A 23,602-nucleotide genomic window follows, 5' to 3' on the forward strand; every position below is an offset into this window, starting at 1 on the left:
TCCATTTTTATTCTCTTCACTTCCTTATTCAAAATGCAATATATACTGGTGCATTCCTTTTCTCCCATTGTCTCTCTTAATTACATTACACCTGCATTCCTTCCAGCCTCCTCGGTCTCCCAAGATTTATGTACTTACAGCATGCTTCAAAAACAGCAGGAATGACTGAAAAATAACACAGAATGAACTTACTCGCTTACACATTTCATTTTAGAACTACAACATTGAAACTCCACCCTTCTTCCCCACTAGCCCCCTGACATACCAAATACATCACTCCAGTATTTAACCCATTCCTCCCCTTAATATCTTTTTCCTAACACCTGTTCCTTGCGTTTTTGGACCCTTCTGAATTGAGGATTGACCCAGCGAACGTCTGTTTCTTCCTCACTAGATTCTGGACTTATAGCAACATCCTGTGGCTGGCCTCCCACCTGTTCTAATACCTGTAACCCAGGGCCTACCACTAATTCATAAACATTATCTGTATCAGAGTCCTCAAGCTCTTCATCATCCTCCAATTGACCAGGGGTATGTACAATGAGTATATCCTCTATAACCTTCATTGTGTATTGGACTAACTAACTAACTAACTGTTCTGTCCGACTCTCTGGTAGACTCCTCCCAAAAATTCACAGGTACAAATTTCAGACACACACACGGTTGAAAATTCAAAACAATGTTCTTTATAATGAAAATTCACTTAAACTAAGCCCTCTTTTGGTATAGCAAAGAGCACTCGTCTCCAAACAAACTGGTAATTTGTAAAAGTCCCTTATCAGTTCTGTGATACTTAGCTTGCAGCTGTGAGGCAATTCACAGTCCTTCTTCTTTCACAAAGTGAAACACACTTCGCTCTGGTTTAGTTTCAAAGTGGGGAAAAATCAGCACACAAAAAGTTAAAGTCAGTAAAGCAGTCATGAAACACAACAATCAGATAATCCTCCACAATGGCCAAACCCACAGGCTGCTCTTTATAGCAGCCTCACTAATTACCACAGCCCCACCCAACCACAGGTGGCCTCATTTTCTTTCATAATAATCTCTCATTTGTTGTTGCCTATGCATCGCTCTCCGCATGCGTGGCTGTATCATTAACTCTTGTTCTGAATCCAAGGAGGAGCTAGATAATTGATCTCCTTCTGAGCTGTCTGCCACACTCTCCTCCTCCCTGTCACTCATGTCTTCTTGGTCAGAGGAGCCTTCATCAGCAGATTCCACCGGGGGCAAAACAGGCCTGCAGCATGTGGATGTCTCCCCCACATCCACAGTCCTTGGGGCAGGAGATGGGCCAGAGCTAACCACAACACTAACTAACTAACTAGCTAACTAACTAACTAACTAACTAACTAACTAACTAACTAACTAACTAACTAACTAAATAAATAAATAAATAAATAAATAAATAAATAAATAAATAAATAAATAAAATAAACCCGCAGCTCTGGAGCCACATGTGGTTCTTTCACCTCTCTGCTGCGGCTCCCTGGCCCCCAAAATATGTGTCACAACTGCTAAGGTGCGACACCCGCTGGCACGCAATTTATTGAGCTTTTCAATCCCGGGTCGACCAACCATGATAAATCCAAGAAAAGAAAAATTGCAGAAGAAAAGGGAACCTTTAATTCTACTATATATGCTAGTTTTGTGGCTCCTGAGGAAACAGTGAGGCATGGGAAGAATTTTGTGGCTCCCGGTGTTTTCTTTTCTGTGCGTTTTAAGGAGCTTACAAAAGGCGAGGAGGGTGGGGGCAATTCTGATCTCTTGGGGGAGCTGGTTCCAGAGGGTCGGGGCTGCCACAGAGAAGGCTCTTCCCCTCTTATTATTATTATTGTAAATAAACAGAAGCTACCAAGTGCTTTTAAAAGTTGTCAAGGTTTTAAAGAGAAGTTAGACTAATATTTCTATTCAATATGGGATCCACCAGGGTGTGGCGTAAGAGGCCGGAGAGACCAAGGGATTCCCTGGCCCAGCATTCTGCCCCCTTAATGACCCTCCAGCTGTGTCCCGCAAGCTCATAAGCAGGAAGTAGGGGCAACACAATCCTTCCATCTAGGTCGCTCTTCACTGGTATTGAAACCTTCCCCCACTTCCCAAATTTTATACAGGAGAGGTCATTGTTGGAATTACTAATTATCCCTTCCTTTTATGAATCTGTCAGTTTCTTTTCACAGCCAGCCCTGGAGCCAGGATGTCCAATAGAGCGCTAGATTCACCCACTTCTCCATGCAATGTGATAGATAATAGATAGATAACAGATAGATGGGATTGCTAGGTAGCTAGATGATAGATGTTATAGATAGATAGATAGATAGATAGATAGATAGATAGATAGATAGATAGATAGATGATAGATAGATATTATAGATAGATAGATGATAGATAGATATTATAGATAGATAGATAGATAGATAGATAGATAGATAGATAGATAGATAGATAGATAGATGATAGGTAGGTAGGTAGGTAGATAGATATTATAGATATATAGATATATAGATATATAGATATATAGATAAAAAGATATATAGATAAATAGATAAATAAATAGATAGATAGATAGATAGATAGATAGATAGATAGATAGATAGATAGATAGATAGATAGATACACAGAGAGAGAGAGAGAGAGAGAGAGAGAGATGATGGATGGAGGGACAGACAGACAGATGATAGATAGATGGTGGATGGATGGATGAATAGATTGGTAGATAGATGATAGATACAGAGATAAATAGATAGATAGATAGATAGATAGATAGATAGATAGATAGATAGATAGATAGATGGATGATAGGTAGGTAGGTAGGTAGATAGATATTATAGATATATAGATATATAGATATATAGATATATAGATATATAGATATATAGATATATAGATATATAGATATATAGATATATAGATATATAGATATATAGATATATAGATATATAGATATATAGATATATAGATATATAGATATATAGATATATAGATATATAGATATATAGATATATAGATATATAGATATATAGATATATAGATATATAGATAAATAGATAAATAGATAAATAGATAGATAGATACACACACACACAGAGAGAGAGAGATGATGGATGGAGGGACAGACAGACAGACAGACAGACAGACAGACAGACAGACAGACAGATGATAGATAGATGGTGGATGGATGGATGGATGGATGGATGAATAGATTGGTAGATAGATGATAGATAGAGATAGATAGATAGATAGATAGATAGATAGATAGATAGATAGATAGATAGATAGATAGATAGATAGATAGATAGATAGATAATCTGAAGGCCAATAAAAGGGATCTTTTGAGCCATGGTCCTTTAACAGAGACAGATGCTGCTGATGAGAGGAAACAAATGATTTGTTCAGGAGAGGAATCAGGAAGTTGGATCTGCTCCTAATAAAGTGGGAACATTTGGGACCCATCAGCGAAAGGAAAAATAAAGTGAGTGTCATGTTCCTACTGTCCATTTTGGCTTTCCTCCATTGTTTGCTTAGGTTCAGGAAAGAACAAAAACAAAGCAGTCCGTTTTGCCCTCTCGCAAAAATTATATACACCAACAAGCCAATCTAGCCTGACATATGATTTTCTGGTTTTTAGAAAAAGGATAGTGTCCAAAGCTGCCGTGTTTAGGCAAAGGTCACGTTGCGCCTGATTTTTCACACTCTGAATGTTGGCACGAGAAAGTGCAATTCCCACGGGAGAGGAAGTGACCCCTGTGGATTGGCCATGCTTCCCCCAACCCCAACAGCTCGGGTTGCCCAGAGGAAGAGAGAGATCATGCATACCACAAGTCTGTGCAATGGGAGGACCAGTGATGGGCAGCCAAAATTTTTACTGCCACACTGTGGGTGTGGCTTATTTTGTGAGTGTGGCTTAATGGTCATGTGACTGAGTAGGAGTGGCTTGCCGACCATGTGATCAGGTAATATTATTATTATTATTATTATTATTATTATTATCATCATCATCATCATCATCATTATTACTACTACTACTACTACTACTACTAGTACTTGTTGTGATTCCGTCTGAGGCCCCTCAGGGAACGGCTGATCCTCTGCCGGCTTCCTGCTCAGAGGGAGAGGATGAGGAACAGGAGGTTCAGGCAGACGGGGAGGAGGAATCTCAGGCTGAGGGAGAGGGAGGACAGCCAGAGTCCCCCGAGGGGGAGCTCTCCCCAGCAAGCAGCCTGGATTCCTTACATGAAAATGCACAAGCAATCATCGATCTCCGGCAGAGAAGAGCAACACAACGAAGGGGACAATTTAGCCAGGTACTTTCAGCACTAAAGAGGCAACAGCTGGGTTTGGGTGTGGTGCTCTCTGGAAAGGCTGAAAAGGCAGACCCACCCTTCCTGGCTTGTGGAGTATTATCTTTGGGAGTCCTGGGACCTGGCTGTGATCTTTGGCGTCTTGGAATTCTGGTTTGTGACTTTGAATACTGAAACCTTGGGGGGAAAAGGTGTGGGTCTTATTCTCTACAGTGGTGGGTGTGCCAGCAAGAGGTCTGCTGTATTGTCTGGCCATCAGGACTCTGCTGTGAAGTCTCATAGCCTGCCTGTTGGGAAGAACAGGTTTTTCTCTGTGTTTATTTGTCAAACTATAAAGTGCCTTTGTTTGTACCAGCGTGTCTGGCTGTTTTTTCCAGTTGGTGTTGAAGTCTGGGGGCACCCAGACAGAACACTACTACTGTTGTTGTTGTTATTATTATTATTATTATTATTATTATTATAATTCTGGAGACCTCACCTACAAAAAGATATTGACAAAATTGAAAAGGTCCAAAGACGGGCTACAAGAATGGTGGAAGGTCTTAAGTGTAAAACGTATCAGGAAAGACTTAACGAACTCAATCTGTATAGTCTGGAGGACAGAAGGAAAAGGGGGGGACATGATCGAAACATTTAAATACATCAAAGGGTTAAATAAGGTTCAGGAGGGAAGTGTTTTTAATAGGAAAGTGAACACAAGAACAAGGGGACACAATCTGAAGTTAGTTGGGGGAAAGATCAAAGGCAACATGAGAAAATATTATTTTACTGAAAGAGTAGTAGATCCTTGGAACAAACTTCCAGCAGACGTGGTTGGTAAATCCACAGTAACTGAATTTAAACATGCCTGGGATAAACATATATCCATTGTAAGATAAAATACAGGAAATAACAAAGGGCAGACTAGATGGACCATGAGGTCTTTTTCTGCCGTCAGTCTTCTATGTTTCTATGTTTCTATTATTATTATTATTATTATTATTATTATTATTATTATTAATAATTATTATTATTATTATTATTAGATTTGTATGCTGCCCCTCTCCGAAGACTGTCCAAAGAGGTAGGAGTGGCTTGAACGATCATCATCGTTCAAGTGAACTGTTAAGTCCTCGGCTTACAACCTTACCAGTGTCATTTGCTGTGGTGACAATTTACTTCACATTTCCTGCATTCTCCTTCCTGGGTCGCCCCTCCCGCCTCAGGCTGGATAGCTAGGCGAACGGGTGCTGCCAGAAGCATAAATGCTGCCAGTGCCGCTTTCACCCACGCCTTCTGCTTGCACTTCAGGCGTGAGGCTGGAGGGGAGCCAAGCAGGAGAGAGGGAACCTCATCTGAGGCCAGGAAGGAGGAAAGAGGAAAAAAGCGAGGAGCGCAGACGCAGCAGCAGCAGCAGGGGGAAAAAGGAGAGCCGAGCAGAGATCAGTAATCCAGGAAGTGACAGCCACCGATCAGCTGGAGCTGCACACGTATCTTCATTTTCACCAGTGGAACTGCGTTCCACCCCATCCTGCCTGCTGCCCACCCCAGGGGAGGACCGAGAAGGGAACTGCCTTTGCTGGTTGCTGCTGGGCTTCCCTTTAATCTCCCTGCTTGCAAACAGACCAGTTTCAAGGATGCTGAAAGGATACTGGAAATGTAGTGGAAACAACAAAGTGCTGGGTTCAAATCAGTAGTGTGTTGTTGCAAGGACGGTCCGGTGCGCAGTCCCAGTTGGAAAAACAGAGATGGTCATGCATCTTCGCGTTTCTGACATGCGCCTGCATGTGCCCACACAAGATTAAGCTGTTCTATTTATTTATTTATTTATTTATTTATTTATTTATTTATTTATTTATTTATTTTGTCCAATACATAATACACATTGAAGAGAAAGATATGTAATAATATAAGTAAAGAAAAGAATAGAAGAAAAGATATAAAAGTATAGGTGAACATATTTGAAAGGAAGAAAAGATACATGAGATAAGGAGAGACAATTGGACAGGGGACGGAAGGCACACTAGTGCACTTATGCGTGCCCCTTACTGACCTCTAAGGAACCTGGAGAGGTCAATCGTGGATAGTCTAAGGGAAAAATGTTTGGGGTTAATGTTTTTATTCATTGGATTTGTATTGTATATTGTTGTTGTGAGCTGCTCCGAGTCTTCGGAGAGGGGTGGCATACAAATCTAATTAATAATAATAATGATGATGATGATGATGATGATGATGATCATAATAATAATAATAATAATAATAATAATAATGATAATAATAATAATGATAATAACAACAATAACAACAACAACAACAACAATAATAATAATAATAATAATAATAATAATAAATCTCACACAAGGACGCATGGGCGGAAGCAAGGAGATCCCCCAAAAAAGCAAAATGTCACACGCACACGCATCCTCACATGAGATTTCACTTCCTGTGTGTGTGCAGAAGCCAAATCTTGCACCAGACACATTGTGAGGCTTACATCAGAAGTGTTCAACCTTGGCAACTTTAAGACTTGTGGACGTCAACTCCCAGAATTCTCCAGCCAGAGTTGAAGTCCACACAGGTCTTGAAGTTGCCAAGTTTGGGGACCCCTGGCTTACCTTAAATTACTGAAGACCCATCTATACCGCCAGGCATGGGGGAGGTGAGACACCTTTCCCCCAGGCTTTTTTATATTTATGTTTGGATATGTATGTGTTCTTTGCTTTTTAAATATGATAGGGTTTTAATGTGCTTTTTAATATTAGATTAGATTAGATTAGATTTATTGGATTTATATGCCGCCCCTCTCCGTAGACTCGGGGCGGCTCGCAACAATGGTAAACAATACATAGTAATATTTAGCAATCTAAATTACAGTTTTAAGATAAAAAAAATCAAAAAGAACCCCAATATATAAAAAACAAGCACACAATCGAGTCATACACAAAAACTACATGGGCAAGGGGGAGATGTTTCAATTCCCCCATGCCTGATGGCAGAGGTCGGTTTTAAGGAGTTTCCGAAAGGCAAGGAGGGTGGGGGCAATCCTAATTTCTACGGGGAGCTGGTTCCAGAGGGTCAGAGCCACCACAGAGAAGGCTCTTCCCCTGGGTCCTGCCAGACGACATTGTTTAGTCGACGGGACCTGGAGAAGGCCAACTCTGTGGGACCTAACCGGTCGCTGGGATTTGTGTGGCAGAAGGCGGTCCAAGAGATATTATTTATTTATTTATTATTTATTTATTATTTAGATTTGCATGCCACCCCTATCCGCAGACTCGGGGCGGCTCATAGCAGAATAAAACAATTCATAACAAATCTAAATTATAGTTTAAAATATTTAAAAACCCCATTTACTAAACAAACATACATACAAACATACCATGCATAAATTGTATATGCCTGGGGGAGATGTCTCAGTTCCCCCATGCCTGACGACAAAGGTGGGTTTTAAGGAGCTTACGAAAGGCAAGGAGAGTAGGGGCAGTTCTAATCTCTGGGGGGAGTTGGTTCCAGAGGGCCGGGGCCGCCACAGAGAAGGGTCTTCCTCTGGGGCCCGCCAACCGACATTGTTTAGTTGACGGGACCCGGAGAAGGCCCACTCTGTGGGACCTAATCGGTCACTGGGATTCGTGCGGCAGAAGGCGGTCTCGGAGATATTCTGGTCCAATGCCATGAAGGGCTTTAAAGGTCATAAGGTTAGATTTGTTTTCGCTAGAATATTGTTTTTATTGTTGTTGTGAGCCGCCCCGAGTCTTCGGAGAGGGGCGGCATACAAATCTAATAAATTGAATTGCAAGTGTGAAAGTACAAGGCACTTTTAACTTCTTGTTCCTTCCTAAGTTTCTTTCTTCAACCATTAAACCAGTGTTTTTCAACCAGTGTGCCGTGAGACATGGTCAGGTGTGCCGTGGGGAAATTAAACATGGGTCCCCAAACTACCATTCCTGCCAGGTTATCCCTTTTGTGTTCACACTCATTTAGAAACTATATTATTAACTATAGGTATAATATGTACTACGCTAGAGTGTCATTTTCTGTCATTTTGATTGGTGGTGTGCCCCAGGATTTTGTAAATGTAAAAAATGTGCCACGGCTCAAAAAAGGTTGAAAATCACTGCATTAAACCACTGGGACTCCTGCCTCTCTTATCTGATGGCTGCCTCCCTCAAGATCATGCACACATTCTATTACACTAGATAAGCTTCAAATGAAGTTTCCCTTTCCCTCCTGTTGTCTCTTATGAAACAAGGGTTCCTTGGAAATTGTTTGAAACCTCTTTCCTTGAAGCATCAGATAACACGTTTTGTTATGAATGTTCTCCTCTCACATACTTTTGTTTACCTTTCCTCCATGTTCCAACAACTGTCATAAGCGGCGTTCCCCAGGGAAGCGTACTAGGTCCTACTCTCTTCATTCTCTACATCAATGATCTCTGTGACCATATCGAAAGCAACTGTGTTCTTTTTGCCGACGATGTGAAACTTTTCAACACCACTGACAACACACTCACCCTCCAAAAAGACCTGGACTTTCTCTCAGAGTGGTCTAACACCTGGCAACTTCAAATATCAACCAACAAATGCTCTACCCTCCACATTGGCAAAAAGAATCCTAACCGCACATACGAACTGAATAAACAATCCCTCACTGCTAACCTGCATTCTGTAAAAGACTTTGGAATACTAATATCGAATGACCTAAGTGCTAAAGCCCACTGCAACAATATCGCCAAAAAAGCCTCTAGAGTTGTCAACCTGCAGCTTCTGCTCAGGCAATCTCACTCTACTCACAAGAGCCTACAAAACTTTTGCCAGACCCATCCTAGACTACTGCTCATCACCGTTCCCCGAAAGCTGCGCCCGCGCGCCCCAAAATACACCCCCGCGCGGCCTTTTTCACGGCCGTGTGCTCCCCATCCCCATGCCAGCCGCGGGGGGGGGGGGGGCGGGGAGGCGCCGGCAGCAGAAGGGAAGGGAGCCGCGGCCGCCCCTGCCTCCCCACAGTTCCTCCGGCCCCTCGGCCTTTCAGCGCTGCCCCCCGCCCGCCCCCTCTGCTCCTCCGCCGCCTCCTGCCTTTCGGCGCGGCTCCTCCCGTACCCGGAACACACACCCTGCCCGTCTCACCTTTGCCGAGACCACTTTCGTCCCGGGCTCTCGGCAAGAGGATTGCAGGAGAGGCGGAGCAGGCATTCTCTCAGCGGAGGCCGGCGAAGGTGATATTCAATGTCGGGGGCGCGCGAGCGGTTGCGCGCGCTCCCTATCTTCCTGCTAGCCCGCTCGGAATATTCAAAATAAGAAAAGCCTTCGCCGGCGAAGGCTTTTCTTATTTTGAATGTTCCGGGGGGCTAGCAGGGGGATTTGGAGCGCGCGCAAACGCCCACGCCCCCCCGACATTGAATATCACCTTCGCCGGCCTCCGCTGAGAAGAACGGAGAGAGAACAAGAGACAGTGAGAGCAACAGACAGCAAGATAGAAAGTGAGAAAGAGAGAGAGAGAGAGAAAGGGGGGGAGAAAAAGATAGCAAGAGAGAGAGAACAAGAGAGAGAAAGAGTGTGAGAAAGAAAACAAGAGAGAAAGAGTGAGTGAGAGAGAAAGAAAACGAGAGGGAAAGTGAGAAAAAGAGAGAGAAAGAGGGGGGGAGAGAGGGAAAGAGAGAGAAAGCAAGAGAGAGATGAGAGGAAGGAAGAGAGAGAGAGAAGAGTGGAAGGAAGAGATAGAGCGAAATGATAGAAAAAAGGGGAGAAAAGAGAAATGAGAAAATGATTGAGGCAGAGAATGACAGGAAAGAGAGAAAAACAGAGAGAGAAGTGACTCTTGATTTAAAGCATATGGTAAAAGCACTTAAATAATAACAGAAAAAAAACCCAGCCCTCACCTGTTTTTATTAATAGTTATGTTTTTGGTTTTGCTGGTTGATTTAGTTTTAATAGTAATGGATTTTGGTTTTTTTAAATTATTAATTTCTTTTAATAAAAAAGAAGGGATTTTTTTTCTTATTTATTTATTTATTTATTTATTTATTTATTTATTTATTTATTTATTTATTTATTTATTCTTTTATGCCGCCCAGTCCCAAAGGGACTGTCGCTCAGACACTATACTTTTCCGCCCACACCGGAAAAAAATTAGAGGGTACATTGCTGCTCATCTGTCTGGAACCCATATCACATCTCAGACATCAACACCCTTGAAAATGTCCAAAGATATTTCACCAGAAGAGCCCTTCACTCCTCCACTCGAAACAGAATACCCTACGAAAATAGACTAACAATCCTGGGCCTTGAAAGCCTAGAACTATGGCGCCTAAAACACGATTTGAGTATTACCCGCAAGATCATATGCTGTAACGTTCTACCAGTCAATGACTACTTCAGCTTCAACCGCAATAACACAAGAGCACGCAACAGATTCAAACTTAACATGAACCGCTCCAAACTTGACTGTAAAAAATATGATTTCAACAATCGAGTTATCGAAGCGTGGAACTCATTACCGGACTCAATTGTGTCAACCCCTAACCCCCAACACTTCTCCCTTAGACTTTCCACGATTGACCTCTCAAGGTTCCTAAGAGGCCAGTAAGAGGCATACATAAGTGCACTGGTGTGCCTTTCGTCCCCTGTCCAATTGTCTTTCCTTTCTTTTACCTATCTTATATATTCTCTTCCTTTCATATATCCTCTCCTCTAAGTTCACCTTCACCCTCTTTTATATTATCACATGTCTATTTTTCTTCCTATGTATTTGTGTATTGGACAAATGAATAAAAAATAAATTAATTAAAAAATTCCATTACACCAGATAAGATTCAAATGAATTTTCCCTTTTCCCCCTGTTGTCTCTTATGAAACCTAAACAAGGGTTCCTTGGAAATTGTTTGAAACCTCCTTCCTTGAAGCATCAGATAACATGTTTTGTTATGAATGTTCTCCTCTCACATACATTTGTTTAACTTTCCTCCATGTTCCAACAACTTCTCTTGATTCTTCGACCCCAAACATCTACCAAAGGAACAATAACACTCAGGACAGCGGAAAGCTGTAGCAGGCTGACGCTGTATTTTGGTGGCAGGGAAAGGGCATGTGCTAGAAGAGAGGAGTTAAGGTTAAGAGTTCAGCCTCCAAGATACTTAATTTATTGGGGGTTTATTTTAAAGGAGGGGGTCACCAATTCAGTGATTTATAATTTGTTTTCAATGGAAGACCATCTAAGATTTCAGAGTAAGATCAAAGCTCGTTGGGTGTACTTGTGCTCTGTAAACTGAACAAGAATGGCCATTTTGGTGGGTAAATTCAAGGAAAGAAGAAAGGAAATACTGTAGAGTCAGTCCCACAAAAGTTTAATGTTCTATGTTGGTTGAGGCAGGCAGGGTTCCCTTGGGTCCCATTTGTTGGGGCTCAAGGGAAAGGGAGGGTTTTGCCTTCTCTTTCTGCTCAATTGGTGGACCACTGTGGGACACAGAATGCTGGACTGGATGGGCTTTGGCCCAATTCATCAGGGCTCTTCTTAGGTTCTTATGTTACAATTTGTTTTTGAAATAATTTTAGATGGTGCTTTTTACCTTTTGATGGAAATGTATTTCATAGGTATAATGTAAAGATAGAATACTGTTGAACACTTTGGATGGGAGCTGCCGATAGCCAAAACGAATCTTTGAATATCAGAGTTGGAAGGGAAGTTCTAAAAGTGCACAAATAGTTTTTCTGTTCTTGTATGCATTTGGGAGAATGTTAAGTTCCTCCTGGATGAACATCGAATCCCAGCGACAGGTTAGGTCCCACAGAGTTGGCCTTCTCCGGGTCCCGTCGACTAAACAATGTCGTTTGGCGGGACCCAGGAGAAGAGCCTTATCTGTGGCGGCCCCGACCCTCTGGAACCAGCTCCCCCCGGAGATTAGAACTTCCCCCACCCTCCTTGCCTTTCATAAAGTTCTTAAGACCCATCTCTGCCGTCAGGCATGGGGGAACTGACACATCTCCCCCGGGCCTATACAGTTTATACATGGAATGTTTGTGTGTGTGTTTGCTTTTAATAATGGGGTTTTTAGCGTTTTTTAAATTATTAGATTTGTTTTTACATTGTTCTTGTTATTGTTGTGAGCTGCCCTGAGTCTACGGAGAGGGGCGGCATACAAATCTAATTAATTAATTAATTAATTAATTAATTAATTAATTAATTAATTAATTAATTAATTAATAGACAGACAGACAGAGAGACAGACAGACAGACAGACAGATAAATAAATGCAAACCTATTTAACCTAAGTATCCCAATTTTGTTGACTTTTGCTACAATCCCATTTCCTCCCATATTCACATTTTGTTCATGAGGCAAGAAAAAAGATACAAGCCGTTTAATGTTTCCAAAGATAGAAGCTGCAGTTTAATGTTTCCAAATGTAAAATAATGCACTTGGGGAAAAGGAATCCTCAATCTGAGTATTGTATTGGCAGTTCTGTGTTAGCAAAAACTTCAGAAGAGAAGGATTTAGGGGTAGTGATTTCTGACAGTCTCAAAATGGGTGAGCAGTGTGGCCGGTCGGTAGGAAAAGCAAGTAGGATGCTTGGCTGCATAGCTAGAGGTATAACAAGCAGGAAGAGGGAGATTGTGATCCCGCTGTATTGTGCGCTGGTGAGACCACATTTGGAATACAGTACTGTGTTCAGTGCTGGAGACCTCACCTACAAAAAGATATTGACAAAATTGAACGGGTCCAAAGATGGGCTACAAGAATGGTGGAAGGTCTTAAAGCATAAAACGTATCAGGAAAGACTTAATGAACTCAATCTGTATAGTCTGGAAGACAGAAGGGAAAGGGGGGACATGATCGAAACATTTAAATATGTTAAAGGGTTAAATAAGGTTCAGGAGGGAAGTGTTTTTAATAGGAAAGTGAACACAAGAAAAAAGGAACACAATCTGAAGTTAGTTGGGGGAAAGATCAAAAGCAACATGAGAAAATATTATTTTACTGAAAGAGTAGTAGATCCTTGGAACAAACTTCCAGCAGTATGTGGTAGATAAATCCACAGTAACTGAATTTAAACATGTCTGGGATAAACATATATCCATCCTAAGATAAAATACAGAAAATTGTATAAGGGCAGACTAGATGGATCATGAGGTCTTTTTCTGCCGTCAGTCTTCTATGTTTCTATGTTTCTAAGCCATGTGAAAAGGATGACAAATGGGAAGGAAATGCCTTGGACCTCTCATAAAGCCATAATGGAGACACGTTTATTGCATAAGTAGGCAAAGTCATCTTTGTTTATAATGCTTCTAGATTTTCGGTCTTCTTTTTCTTAAGCCAGAAAAAAAAATCTGTTGACAGAATGGGAATAGCCCCAGAATGACTTTAGATAGAAAAGGTTAGGCACTCTCCATTGGGAAGCACTATAATAATATACAAAATGCAGGGGGTCCATGGCTATAATATTTTTCTTTGCAAAGAAAAGAGGATTCCCTTCGAAACTTTCAGCTGCTGCTGCTAATGCGCACAGCTTCGTACGATCCTGTGTTCGAGTTACCTTCTTAATCCATTTTTGAAGGGTTGCACAATACACAGAATCACAAATTAAGAGGGCATGACTGGTAAAGCGAAGCGAAGTTAATTTTATAGCTTCTAGATCAGGGCTGTCAAACTCAAGGCCCAGGGGCCAGATCCACCCTGCGGGGTGCTTAGATTTGGCTTGCAGGGCTGCCTGGAAACAGCGAAGGATCGGTCCACGTCCTTTGCCAGTGATAATAGATTTAAGGAGGGCCGCAGGCAACTTGGTTTAGGACCGGATTAGTTATGTGTTGTGGTTAGCTCTGGCCCAGCTCCTGCCCCAAGGAATGTGCAGGTGGATGTGGGGGAAACATCCACATGCTGCAGGCCTGTTTTGCTCCCAGTGGAATCTGCCGACGAAGTCTCCTCTGACCAAGGAGGCCTGAGTGACAGGGAGGAGGAGAGTTTGGCAGACAGCCCAGAAGGAGATCAATCATCTGTATCATCTCTGGATTCTGAACAAGAATTAATGACACATCCACGCATGCGTAGAGTGATGCATAGGAAGCAACAACTGAAGGATTATTGCAAGAGAAAATGAGGCCACCTGTGGTTGGGTGGGGCTGCTGTAATTAGTGCTGCTGCTATAAATAGCAGCGTGTGGGTTTGGCTGTTGTGGAGAGTTATTTGATCCTTGTGTTTCATGAATGTCTTGCTGCCTCCGGCCTTTGTTGAGTTTTCACCACTTTGAAACCAAAGCAGAGCAAAGTGTGTTTCACTTCGTGGAAGAAGAAGGGCTGTGACTTTCTTCACAGCTGCAAGCTAAGTACTTACGAACTGATAAGGGACTTGTACAAACTACCAGGTTGTTTTGGGACGAGTGCTCTTTGCAATACAAAAAGAGTGCTTAGTTTATTTTGAATTTTGTGATAAAGAACATTGTTTTGAATTTTCAAATGTGTGTGTGTCTGAAATTTGTACCTTTGAATTTTTGGGAGGCTCCTACCAGAGAGTCCAGCAGAACAGTTATGGGACCGTTTACTACCTCATATATCCCAGTGGCTGATTAGAGCCCACAGAGTCAGCCTTCTCTGGGTCCTGTCAGCCAAGCAATGTCACCTGGCAGGACCTAAGGGAAGGGCCTTCTCTGTGTTAGCCCTGGCCCTCTCGAATCAACTCCCCTCAGAGATTGGCGCCTCCATCACCTTCCTGGCCTTTTGTAAGGCTCTAAAAACACATCTTTGCTGGCAAGCTTGGGGCCGTTGAGCATTGTCTTCTCGATTCAGCTGACAATATGAGTGAATGATTATGACTGGTTTGCAGTTAAATGATTTTTTCATTGTTACGGTCTCAGATTTGGTTTTATATTGTGTTTTCCATATTTTGTATTTTCTATTGATTTTATCTTGTCAGCTGCCCTGAGTCTGTTGGAGAAGGGAGGCCAAGAAATCCAATAAATAAATAAAATAAACTCTCTGCAGCAGAAAGTTGCAGTTGGTCGTTGCAATCGAAAATGAAGTTTGGGAACCAATTTTCACTGGCAGAACACTGGAGCCATCACAGGCACCTCCCAACATTGAGCTGGCCACGCCCATCCTGGCCACGCCCACCTCAGCTCCCTGAGGTCAAACACAACCCTGATGTGGATTGACACCCTGAGTTTGACACCCCTGTCCTAGATGAATTGGCAATACTATTTCCAGAATTCCCAGTCGATATGGGTTTTCCAACTGGGAGTTTTAGTGCTCTCAATAAATTAGAACAATATGCACAGAAACATAGACAAGAGAGATGGCAATCTATGTGCCCAGTGTTCAACTATTGAGATATTTCTAAGAAGTTAAAATTGAAGAGATGAGGAAGTCCGTGCATCAGAAGATGAGAAATTCATTTCCGATGCTTGTATTCTGTTGGTTGGTTGGTTTTTGTTCTTCTTGCTGCCTTTTTTATTTATTTATTCATTCATTTATTTATTGTTAGAGTTGAAAGGGACCATGAAGGCCATCGAGTTCAACCCCCTGCCCAAGCAGGAACCCTATAGTACACCAGTCAAGTGGCAGTTCAATCTTCTCTTTAAAATGTCCAGAGTGTTGGAGTTCACAACGTCCGCTGGTAGGTTGTTCCATTGGTTGATCACTCTGACCGTCAGGAAGTTCCTCCTTATCTCCATGTTGAATCTCTCCTTGGTCAGCTTCCAGCCGTTGTTCCTTGTCCGGCCCTCTGGTGCCCTGAAGAATAAAGTGACCCCCTCCTCTCTGTGACATCCCCTCGTATACTTGTGGACTGCTATCATGTCCGCTCTGGCCCTCCTTTTCTCTAGGCTATCCATGCCCAGTTCCCTCAGATTGGTTTCCAATCCCTTAATCATCTTGGTTGCTCTTTTTTGCACCTTCTCCAGAGTTTCAGTGTCTCTTTTGAAGTGTGGTGACCAGAACTGAATACAGTACTCCAGGTGTGGTTGGACCAGGGAGTAGTAGAGTGGTATTAAGACTTCCCTGGTCTTGGAGTGTATCCCCCTGTTGATGCAGCTTAGGATTGTGTTGGCTTTTTTAGCTGCTGCAGCACATTGAGGCAGACAGGATTCCCTTTTTATTTTTTCAGCTTTGCTGAAAAGTACAGAGATTAAAATATTGCTTGGCAGTCCTGTTCTCTGATTTTACGAAGCTTTTCTGTGGATTTCAGGCGACCTGAGTCTTAAGAAAACGGCAGGCAGGGGCCAAATCTGGTAGCCACCTTGAGACATAACCTGGATGCCCCAGAAACTGTTGGCAAGATCAGACCATACTGTGCCATGGGAGACTTCTGATAATTGGTGGGTGGGGAACCAGTTCTGTGATTGAATGTAGGTCAGTTAGGAAGTTTTGATCACTGAATTAAATTAAAAGAGAAGGGAAGTTTTCAATGTGTAAAATGCAGAAGAGAACTCCGCTGGCGTCATGCCCGTGGTTGGTTTTGGCAGATCGGATTCCTTGCTTGAATTGCATAAAAACAACAGGGGGATGGGTTCGATCAGTCACTGTCATCGTCTATGTTCCGGATCCGCCCCGTTTCCCAAAGTTGAGCCAGGGCGCTCCTCCGGCAGATCGGTTTGATGGAATTCACAACCTGTGATAAAGCAAAGCCTTCATCAGATAAGAAGAACGCTCCTGTCTCAAGCCTTTCCATAGAGGCCCACGGAGAGAAAGAGAAATCACTCGCAGTCCGGTCATAGCCAGGTATAGTATTTAAGACCCACCGTTAGGTACAATATGCAATACAGCATGTTTAACATTTCCCGTCAACTAAACAATGTCGTTTGGCGGGACCCAGGGGAAGAGCCTTCTCTGTGGCGGCCCCGACCCTTTGGAACCAACTCCCCCCAGATATCAGAGTTGCCCCCACCCTCCTCGTCTTAAAACCAACCTCTGTCGTCAGGCATGGGGGAATTGGGACTTTCCCTCCCTCTAGGCTTATAAAATTTATCCATGGTATGTTAGTATGTATGATTGGTTTCTAAATTGGGGTTTTAAATTAACTTAAATATTAGATTTGTTTACATTGTATTATTATTGCTGTGAGCCGCCCCGAGTCTGCGGAGAGGGGCGGCACACAAATCTGATAAATAAATGAATGAATGAATGAATGAATGTTAAATCCTTGATTAACTCCCCACCTAAGCCACATTCTGTATATTTGCCTTCATTTGTTGACTATTTCTTGAATATTTGAATGACTATTTGTTCATTTGTTGAACTTTAAACTGTCTACAGTCAACCTCACCCTGTTCCTAAAGGTCTATAAGGGCCTTGCATAAGCACCATCATGCTACTCTCCCTGTCTTATTGTCCTATTGTCCTGTTTACCTGTACCTACTTTACTTATGTTTATGTTTATTATTCAATATCTGCTATCATGTACATATTTTGACAAAATAAAAGTAAATAAATAAATATTTATCTGCTTAGATTATATAATTTGAGATCATCCAAGGGCATGGCGTGAGTTACCATCAGTACACTGATGATACTCAGCTGTACATCTCCACCCCATGTCCACTCAGCGAAGCAGTGGAAGTAATGTGTCGGTGTCTGGAGGCTGTCAGGGTCTGGATGGGTGACAACAGGCTCAATCTCAAGCCAGACAAGACGGAGTGGTTATGGGCACTGTCTCCAAAGGACACGTCCATCTGTCCGTCTATCACCCTGGAGGGAGGGAACTATTGACCCCATCAGAGAGGGTTTGCAACTTGGAGATCCTCCTTGATCCACAGCTGACGTTAAAACACCATCTTTCGGCTATGGCGAGGGGGGCATTTTCCCCGGTCCGCCTGGTGTAACACTTGCGGCCCTATTTGGACAGGGAGTCTTTGCTCCTGGTCACTCATGCCCTTATCACCTCTAGGTTTGACTACTGCAATGCTGTCTACATGGGGCTACCTTTGAAGATTGTTCGGAAACTTCAGCTCGTCCAAAATGCAGCCACGTGAGCAGTTTTGGGCCTTCCGAGACATGCCCATATCTCATCATCACTCCATGGACTGCATTGGCTACTGATCTGTTTCCGGACACAATTCAAAGTGTTGGTTATGACCTATAAAGCCCTACATGGCATAGGACCAGACTATCTCCGAGACCGCCTTCTGCTGCACGAATCCCAGTGACCAGTGAGGTCCCACAGAGTTGGTCTCCTTAGGGTCCCGTTGACCAAACAATGTTGGCTGGCAGGACCTAGGGGAAGAGCCTTTTCTATGGGGCCCGGCCCTCTGGAATCAGCTCCCCCCAGAGATTCATACTGCCCCCACCCTCCTCATCTTACAAAAGAATTTAAAAACTCATCTTTGCCGCCAGGCCTGTGGTTCCTTAGATCTTCCCCCCTGACCAATGAATGCTTGAATGTTGAATGAATGATATTGATAGTTTTTTAATTAGAATTTTAAGATTGCTTTTTAATGTATTAATTGGATTGTTATTATTGTTTCTTGTTTTCTGTACATGCTGTGAGCCGCCCCGAGTCCTTGGAGAGGGGCAGCATACAAATCCAATTAAATATGAATCTAAATCTAATTTGCATTATGTATAGATTTTGTAATTATTTTTTGTCCTTTTAATATTGGGAACCACCCAGAGTTACCCTGTGGTAAAATAGGCATTCAATTAATTTGGTAAATAAATAAAATAAACAAAAATAGCAGATGATAAAGAAAAAGGGAACTGAGCTTGCTACTGCCAATATAGTCAGTGAAGTGTATCTGATTTTTACTTGGGGTAAAACTGCTGCAATTTATTGGTTGCTTAAGGAGAAAACACTACCATAATGGTAACATAACTAAGAATAACTTCCATCTGTCTGCAGTATGGGCTTGGGGTAGAGGTGGGCTGCTCCGGGTTCGCTCAGGTTCAGGTGATCCTCTAGTGAAAATTCTGCGTAGTTTGGTTGGAAGATGAGGAGGGTGGGGGCAGTACGAATCTCTGCGGGGGAGCTGATTCCAGAGGGCCGGGGCCCCTAGAGAAGGCTCCTCCCCTTGGTCCCGCCAGCCGACATACATATATAAAAACACAAAATGAATTAGCTGCTTGAACTAGTCTGTTTTCCTGTTATTCCCAAAGAAATGCTAAGATGTACTTCTTCTCACAGTTACCTCAGTGTCGATCTCGTCGTTGAGTTCAATACCAGCATACTGAAAAATAGAAAAAATAGGACAAGGAGTAAGACAAGAAGTTCGAAGGCAGGAGTTAAAAGCAAAGTTTGCAAACCGTGAAATGTTGACTGTCTTCCAATATTTTGGGGGGCAGGGCCAGTCAGAGGTGGTATTTACCGGTTCTCCGAACTACTCAAAATTTCTGCTACGGGTTCTCCAGAACTGGTCAGAACCTGCTGAAACCCACCTTTGATCCTAATGAAAGACAGGTTTCTGAATATAAATATGGGCTAGTGTTCTTTCTATGTTCAGTTTGTATAAGGCAGTGTTTCCCAACCTTGGCAACTTGAAGATATTTGGACTTCAACTCCCAGAATTCCCCAGCCAGCGAATGCTGGCTAGGGAATTCTGGGAGTTGAAGTCCAGATATCTCCAAGTTGCCAAGGTTGGGAAACACTGGTATAAGGAACTGGAAGAGTGGATGTACAGGGAGTGGACATAAAAATAGAAACACTTGACTTTTTGACACCATAATGTTTGAACATGTTCAAATCAATCAAAACTTGACATATTTTAATGTTTTTTAAATTCTGTTATTTGATATGGTTTTTAAACTACCTTTTTTTAAAACAGAAATTTAAGGAAATTGGTTATAACCTTCTAGAAATGACAAACCTCTCAGACTTTCAAAGAGGCCAAATTGTTGGTGCTCGAATGGCAGGCGCTAGTGTAACAGAAAGTGACCGAATGTTTGGCGTTTCAAGAGGTCATGTCTCAAAAGTAATGACTGCTTTTGAAAGAGAAGGGAAAACGTCCTCAGCCAAGCACAGGTCTGGTCAAAAGTCGAAGTTGTCTCAGAGAGACAAGCGAATTGTTAGAGTGGATCGCAAGACCGCAGCTCCTAAAATCACTGCAGAGCTCAATAGACACGTACAGAACCCAGTTTCCACAAAAACTGTTCGAAGGGAGCTTCACAAATCTGGATTCCACGGAAGAGCTGCAAGGTGTTTCCATTTATTTGTCCACCCTCTGTAATACTCCATATAAACGGTCTACCTAACGGACTGTCTCTTGCCTTGTGTATCCCAGCGGCTGGTCTGGGTTCACAGAGTTGGCCTTCTCCAGGTCCCATAATGCAATGCTTTCCCCCACCCCACGCATGTGTTCACAACCATTGTTCGCAACAATGTGTTCCGGAGGGTGGGGGGCAGTAATGGGTTGGAGCCGGTTAGGCTGGGATAGGGGCTCCGGTAGCAGAAATTGAGATGCACACTCCCAATGTGTGTACACACACACCCATGCGAGCTTTGCCTTCTGCACATGCACAGCAAGCGAAATCTCACGCGAGAGATTATGCCGATTTTTGGCAGGTTTTTTTGCTTCTGCACATGTGCGGAAGCGAAGAAAACAGCTGAAAATTGGTGAAACCTCACGCACACTGGTGTCCTCATTCGAGATATTGCTTGCTCCACATGCGCAGAAGCCAAATCTTGTGCCGACTGCTGCGCATGCACCCGTTGGACACGCCTGCGCCTGCTATGATCCCAGAGAACATACCAGTAGCAGCCAGTACGTGGAACCCCCGCCTGGTAGGGGGAGGCCGTTTTTGCCCTCCTTGGGCTTTAGGAAAGCCTCTGGAGCCTATGGATGGAGAAAAACGGGCCCAACGGGCCTACCAGAAGTTTGGAAACAAACTTTGGGTTGGGCCGTTGGGCTATTTATTGCTGTCCCCAGGCTCCTCTTGAGGCCTGGGGGGAGTGGAAACCAAGGGTGGGCAGCAGGCAGGACGGGGTGGAACGCAGTTCCACCGGTGGAAATGAAGATGCGTGCGCAGCTCCAGCTGATCGACAGCTGTCACTTCCTGGATTATTGGTCTCGCCTCAGCTCTCCTTTTTTTCCTTGCTGCTGCTGCTGCTGCTGCTGCTGCTGTGTCTGTGCTTCTTGCTTTTTTCCTCTTTCCTGGCCTCAGACGAGGTTCCCTCTCTCCTGCCTGGTTCCCCTCCAGCCTCACGTGGCCACCTCCCGCCTGAGGTGCAAGCAGAAGGCATGGGTGGAAGCAGCGCTGGCAGCATTTATGCTTCTGGCAGCACCCGTTCGCCTAGCTACCCAATCCTGGGGCAGGGAGGTGACCCAGGAAGGAGAGTGCGGGAAATTCCTATATCTCCTATACCTTTCTCCTATTCCTATATCTCTTCTTCTATTCTTTCATTGATATGTTCTATTACTATATCTTCTTTTCTATTATTTCTTAGATATATTTTACTATGAGCATCTCCTCTATAACCTTCATCATGTATTTTACTATGTGTATATTGATATATACCCACTAAAACCCTCATTGTGTATTGGACAAAATAAATAAATAACTAAACTAAATACGAAGTAAATTGTCACCCCAGCGAGCGACACTGTTAAGGTTATAAGTCGAGGACTTAACAGTTCACTTGAACGATGATGATCATTCAAGCTACTCCCACCTGGTCACATGGCCGACAAGCCCCTCCTACCCAGTCACATGACCATTAAGCCACACCCATAAAATAAGCCACACCCACAGTGTGGCAGTAAAAATTTTGGCTGCCCATTACTGGTGGAAATGTCCTCCCCCTGCCTTCCGGAATGCCAAAAATCAGTTGGTCAGCATGCTGGAGTGGACATAGGGCAACATCTCATTTGCCCTCACTTATGGCTCCACATGCCACCTGTGGTACATGTGTCATAGGTTTGCCATCACAGAAATAGAAGATCTCCGAGGTCCCTTCCTATTCTATTATTCTATGTTCTAAGATATTTTCTTCTGTTGGAGTTCTGTGATTCTGATTACAGATGAGTTTGGCTTATCCATCATCCCTGCTACTTCTAATAGCAGTCAAAAAAAATTCCTTCTGGTGTTTAAGGTACAGTGTCCCCTCGATTTTCGCAGGGGATGCGTTCCGAGACCGCCCGCGAAAGTCGAATTTCCACGAAGTAGAGATGCGGAAGTAAATACACCACTTTTTGGCTAAGGACAGTATCACAAGCCATCCGTTAACACTTTAAACCCCTAAATTACCATTTCCCATTCCCTTAACAACCATTTACTCACAAATATTACTGGTACTCACCATTGAATAAAACACAGTGATATTTATAAACATCCTGATATTTATAAACATAATTATTTATTAACAATAATTTTTTTTTGTTATTTATTTGCAAAAATTATTAGTTTGGCGATGACGTATGACATCATCGGGAGGGAAAAACCGTGGTATAGAAAAAAAATCGCGAAGTATTTTTTAATTAATTTTTTTTAAAAAAAACGTGGTGTATAGGCTATTCGCAAAGTTTGAACCCACGAAAATCGAGGGAACACTGTACTTCTATTGATCCTTGGCTAGTAGTGTTTTGAGATAAGCTATCTCTGATCCTGTAGGCTTCACCTAGCCATTCTGACCAACTGTTATTGCTGGAAACTCCTCTTCTGGGTAAAGCCTCCCTCCATTAATCCAACTCTTTTCCCAATCCTTACCTTGCCATCCTCCTTTGGTCTCATCCTCGATTGTCTTGGACTCTGGCAACTTCTGGAATTTGTTTCAGGGGAGTTTGTTGTCCAACTGGGTCGGTACAGGATGGGTGAAGTAGGTAATCTCACAGGTGAATTGGGAACAAGGACAGGTGAAGAGGAGACGGAGTATCTGCCAGTATCTCCAGATGCAGCTAAAGAGGAAAAATGTAGGAGTGTTAAAGTCCAGCCAAACCATTGCTTCACCACGTGTCCCCCTGCTAATCCCAGGAGGAGTCAAGCGGAAAGACAAAAGAGAAGAGCTTGTGCTGGAGTGAAATTTGAACTCAGAGCTTTCTCATTATTTGTTTGTTTGTTTGATTGATTGATTTCTATGCTGCCTTTCTCCTGATACTCAGGGCGGCTTACAACATTATCACTTGTTGTCTTCTGATGGGCAACTGAACCTGATGTCTTGCATGCAACTGACAGTTCTGTGGATAGTGTTAAAGTAACTGTAGACATGCATAGATATGCAAAATAATAATAATAATGAGGGTAAGTGCTCTGAACTGAGTGGAGAAGGAGAAGAAGAAGAGGAAGAGGAAGAGGAAAAAGAAGATTATTGTTATTATTATTATTAATAATAATAATACATTTTTATTCACAAATAGAAAAACAATACAATTCAAAAAGAATAGTAAACGATTATTACAAACATGTAATTAAGAGAAAGAAAAG

At 42.8% G+C, this 23,602-nt stretch overlaps 1 protein-coding gene across 2 annotated transcripts in view; it reads right to left on the reverse strand.

Annotated features, from left to right (window-relative positions):
- Positions 1–665: 665 nt before the first annotated feature.
- MISP (mitotic spindle positioning) overlaps positions 666–23,602 on the reverse strand; it is a 50,224-nt gene continuing 27,287 nt past the window's right edge. Inside the window, exons 3-5 of one of the 2 annotated variants that reach the window (XM_070747458.1) lie at positions 22,889–23,076; positions 19,378–19,416; positions 666–857 (exon numbers count right to left, since the gene is read on the reverse strand). In XM_070747458.1, the coding sequence (XP_070603559.1) occupies positions 834–857; positions 19,378–19,416; positions 22,889–23,076 (251 nt within the window). In that variant the 3' untranslated portion in view covers positions 666–833. Of the gene's footprint in view, positions 858–12,626; positions 16,866–19,377; positions 19,417–22,888; positions 23,077–23,602 lie in introns of those variants that run through there. The other variant, XM_070747449.1, reaches the window with a different exon arrangement.

This window comes from Erythrolamprus reginae, chromosome 1 (assembly GCF_031021105.1).
Source record: "Erythrolamprus reginae isolate rEryReg1 chromosome 1, rEryReg1.hap1, whole genome shotgun sequence".
NCBI classification, from domain to species: Eukaryota; Metazoa; Chordata; class Lepidosauria; order Squamata; family Dipsadidae; genus Erythrolamprus; species Erythrolamprus reginae.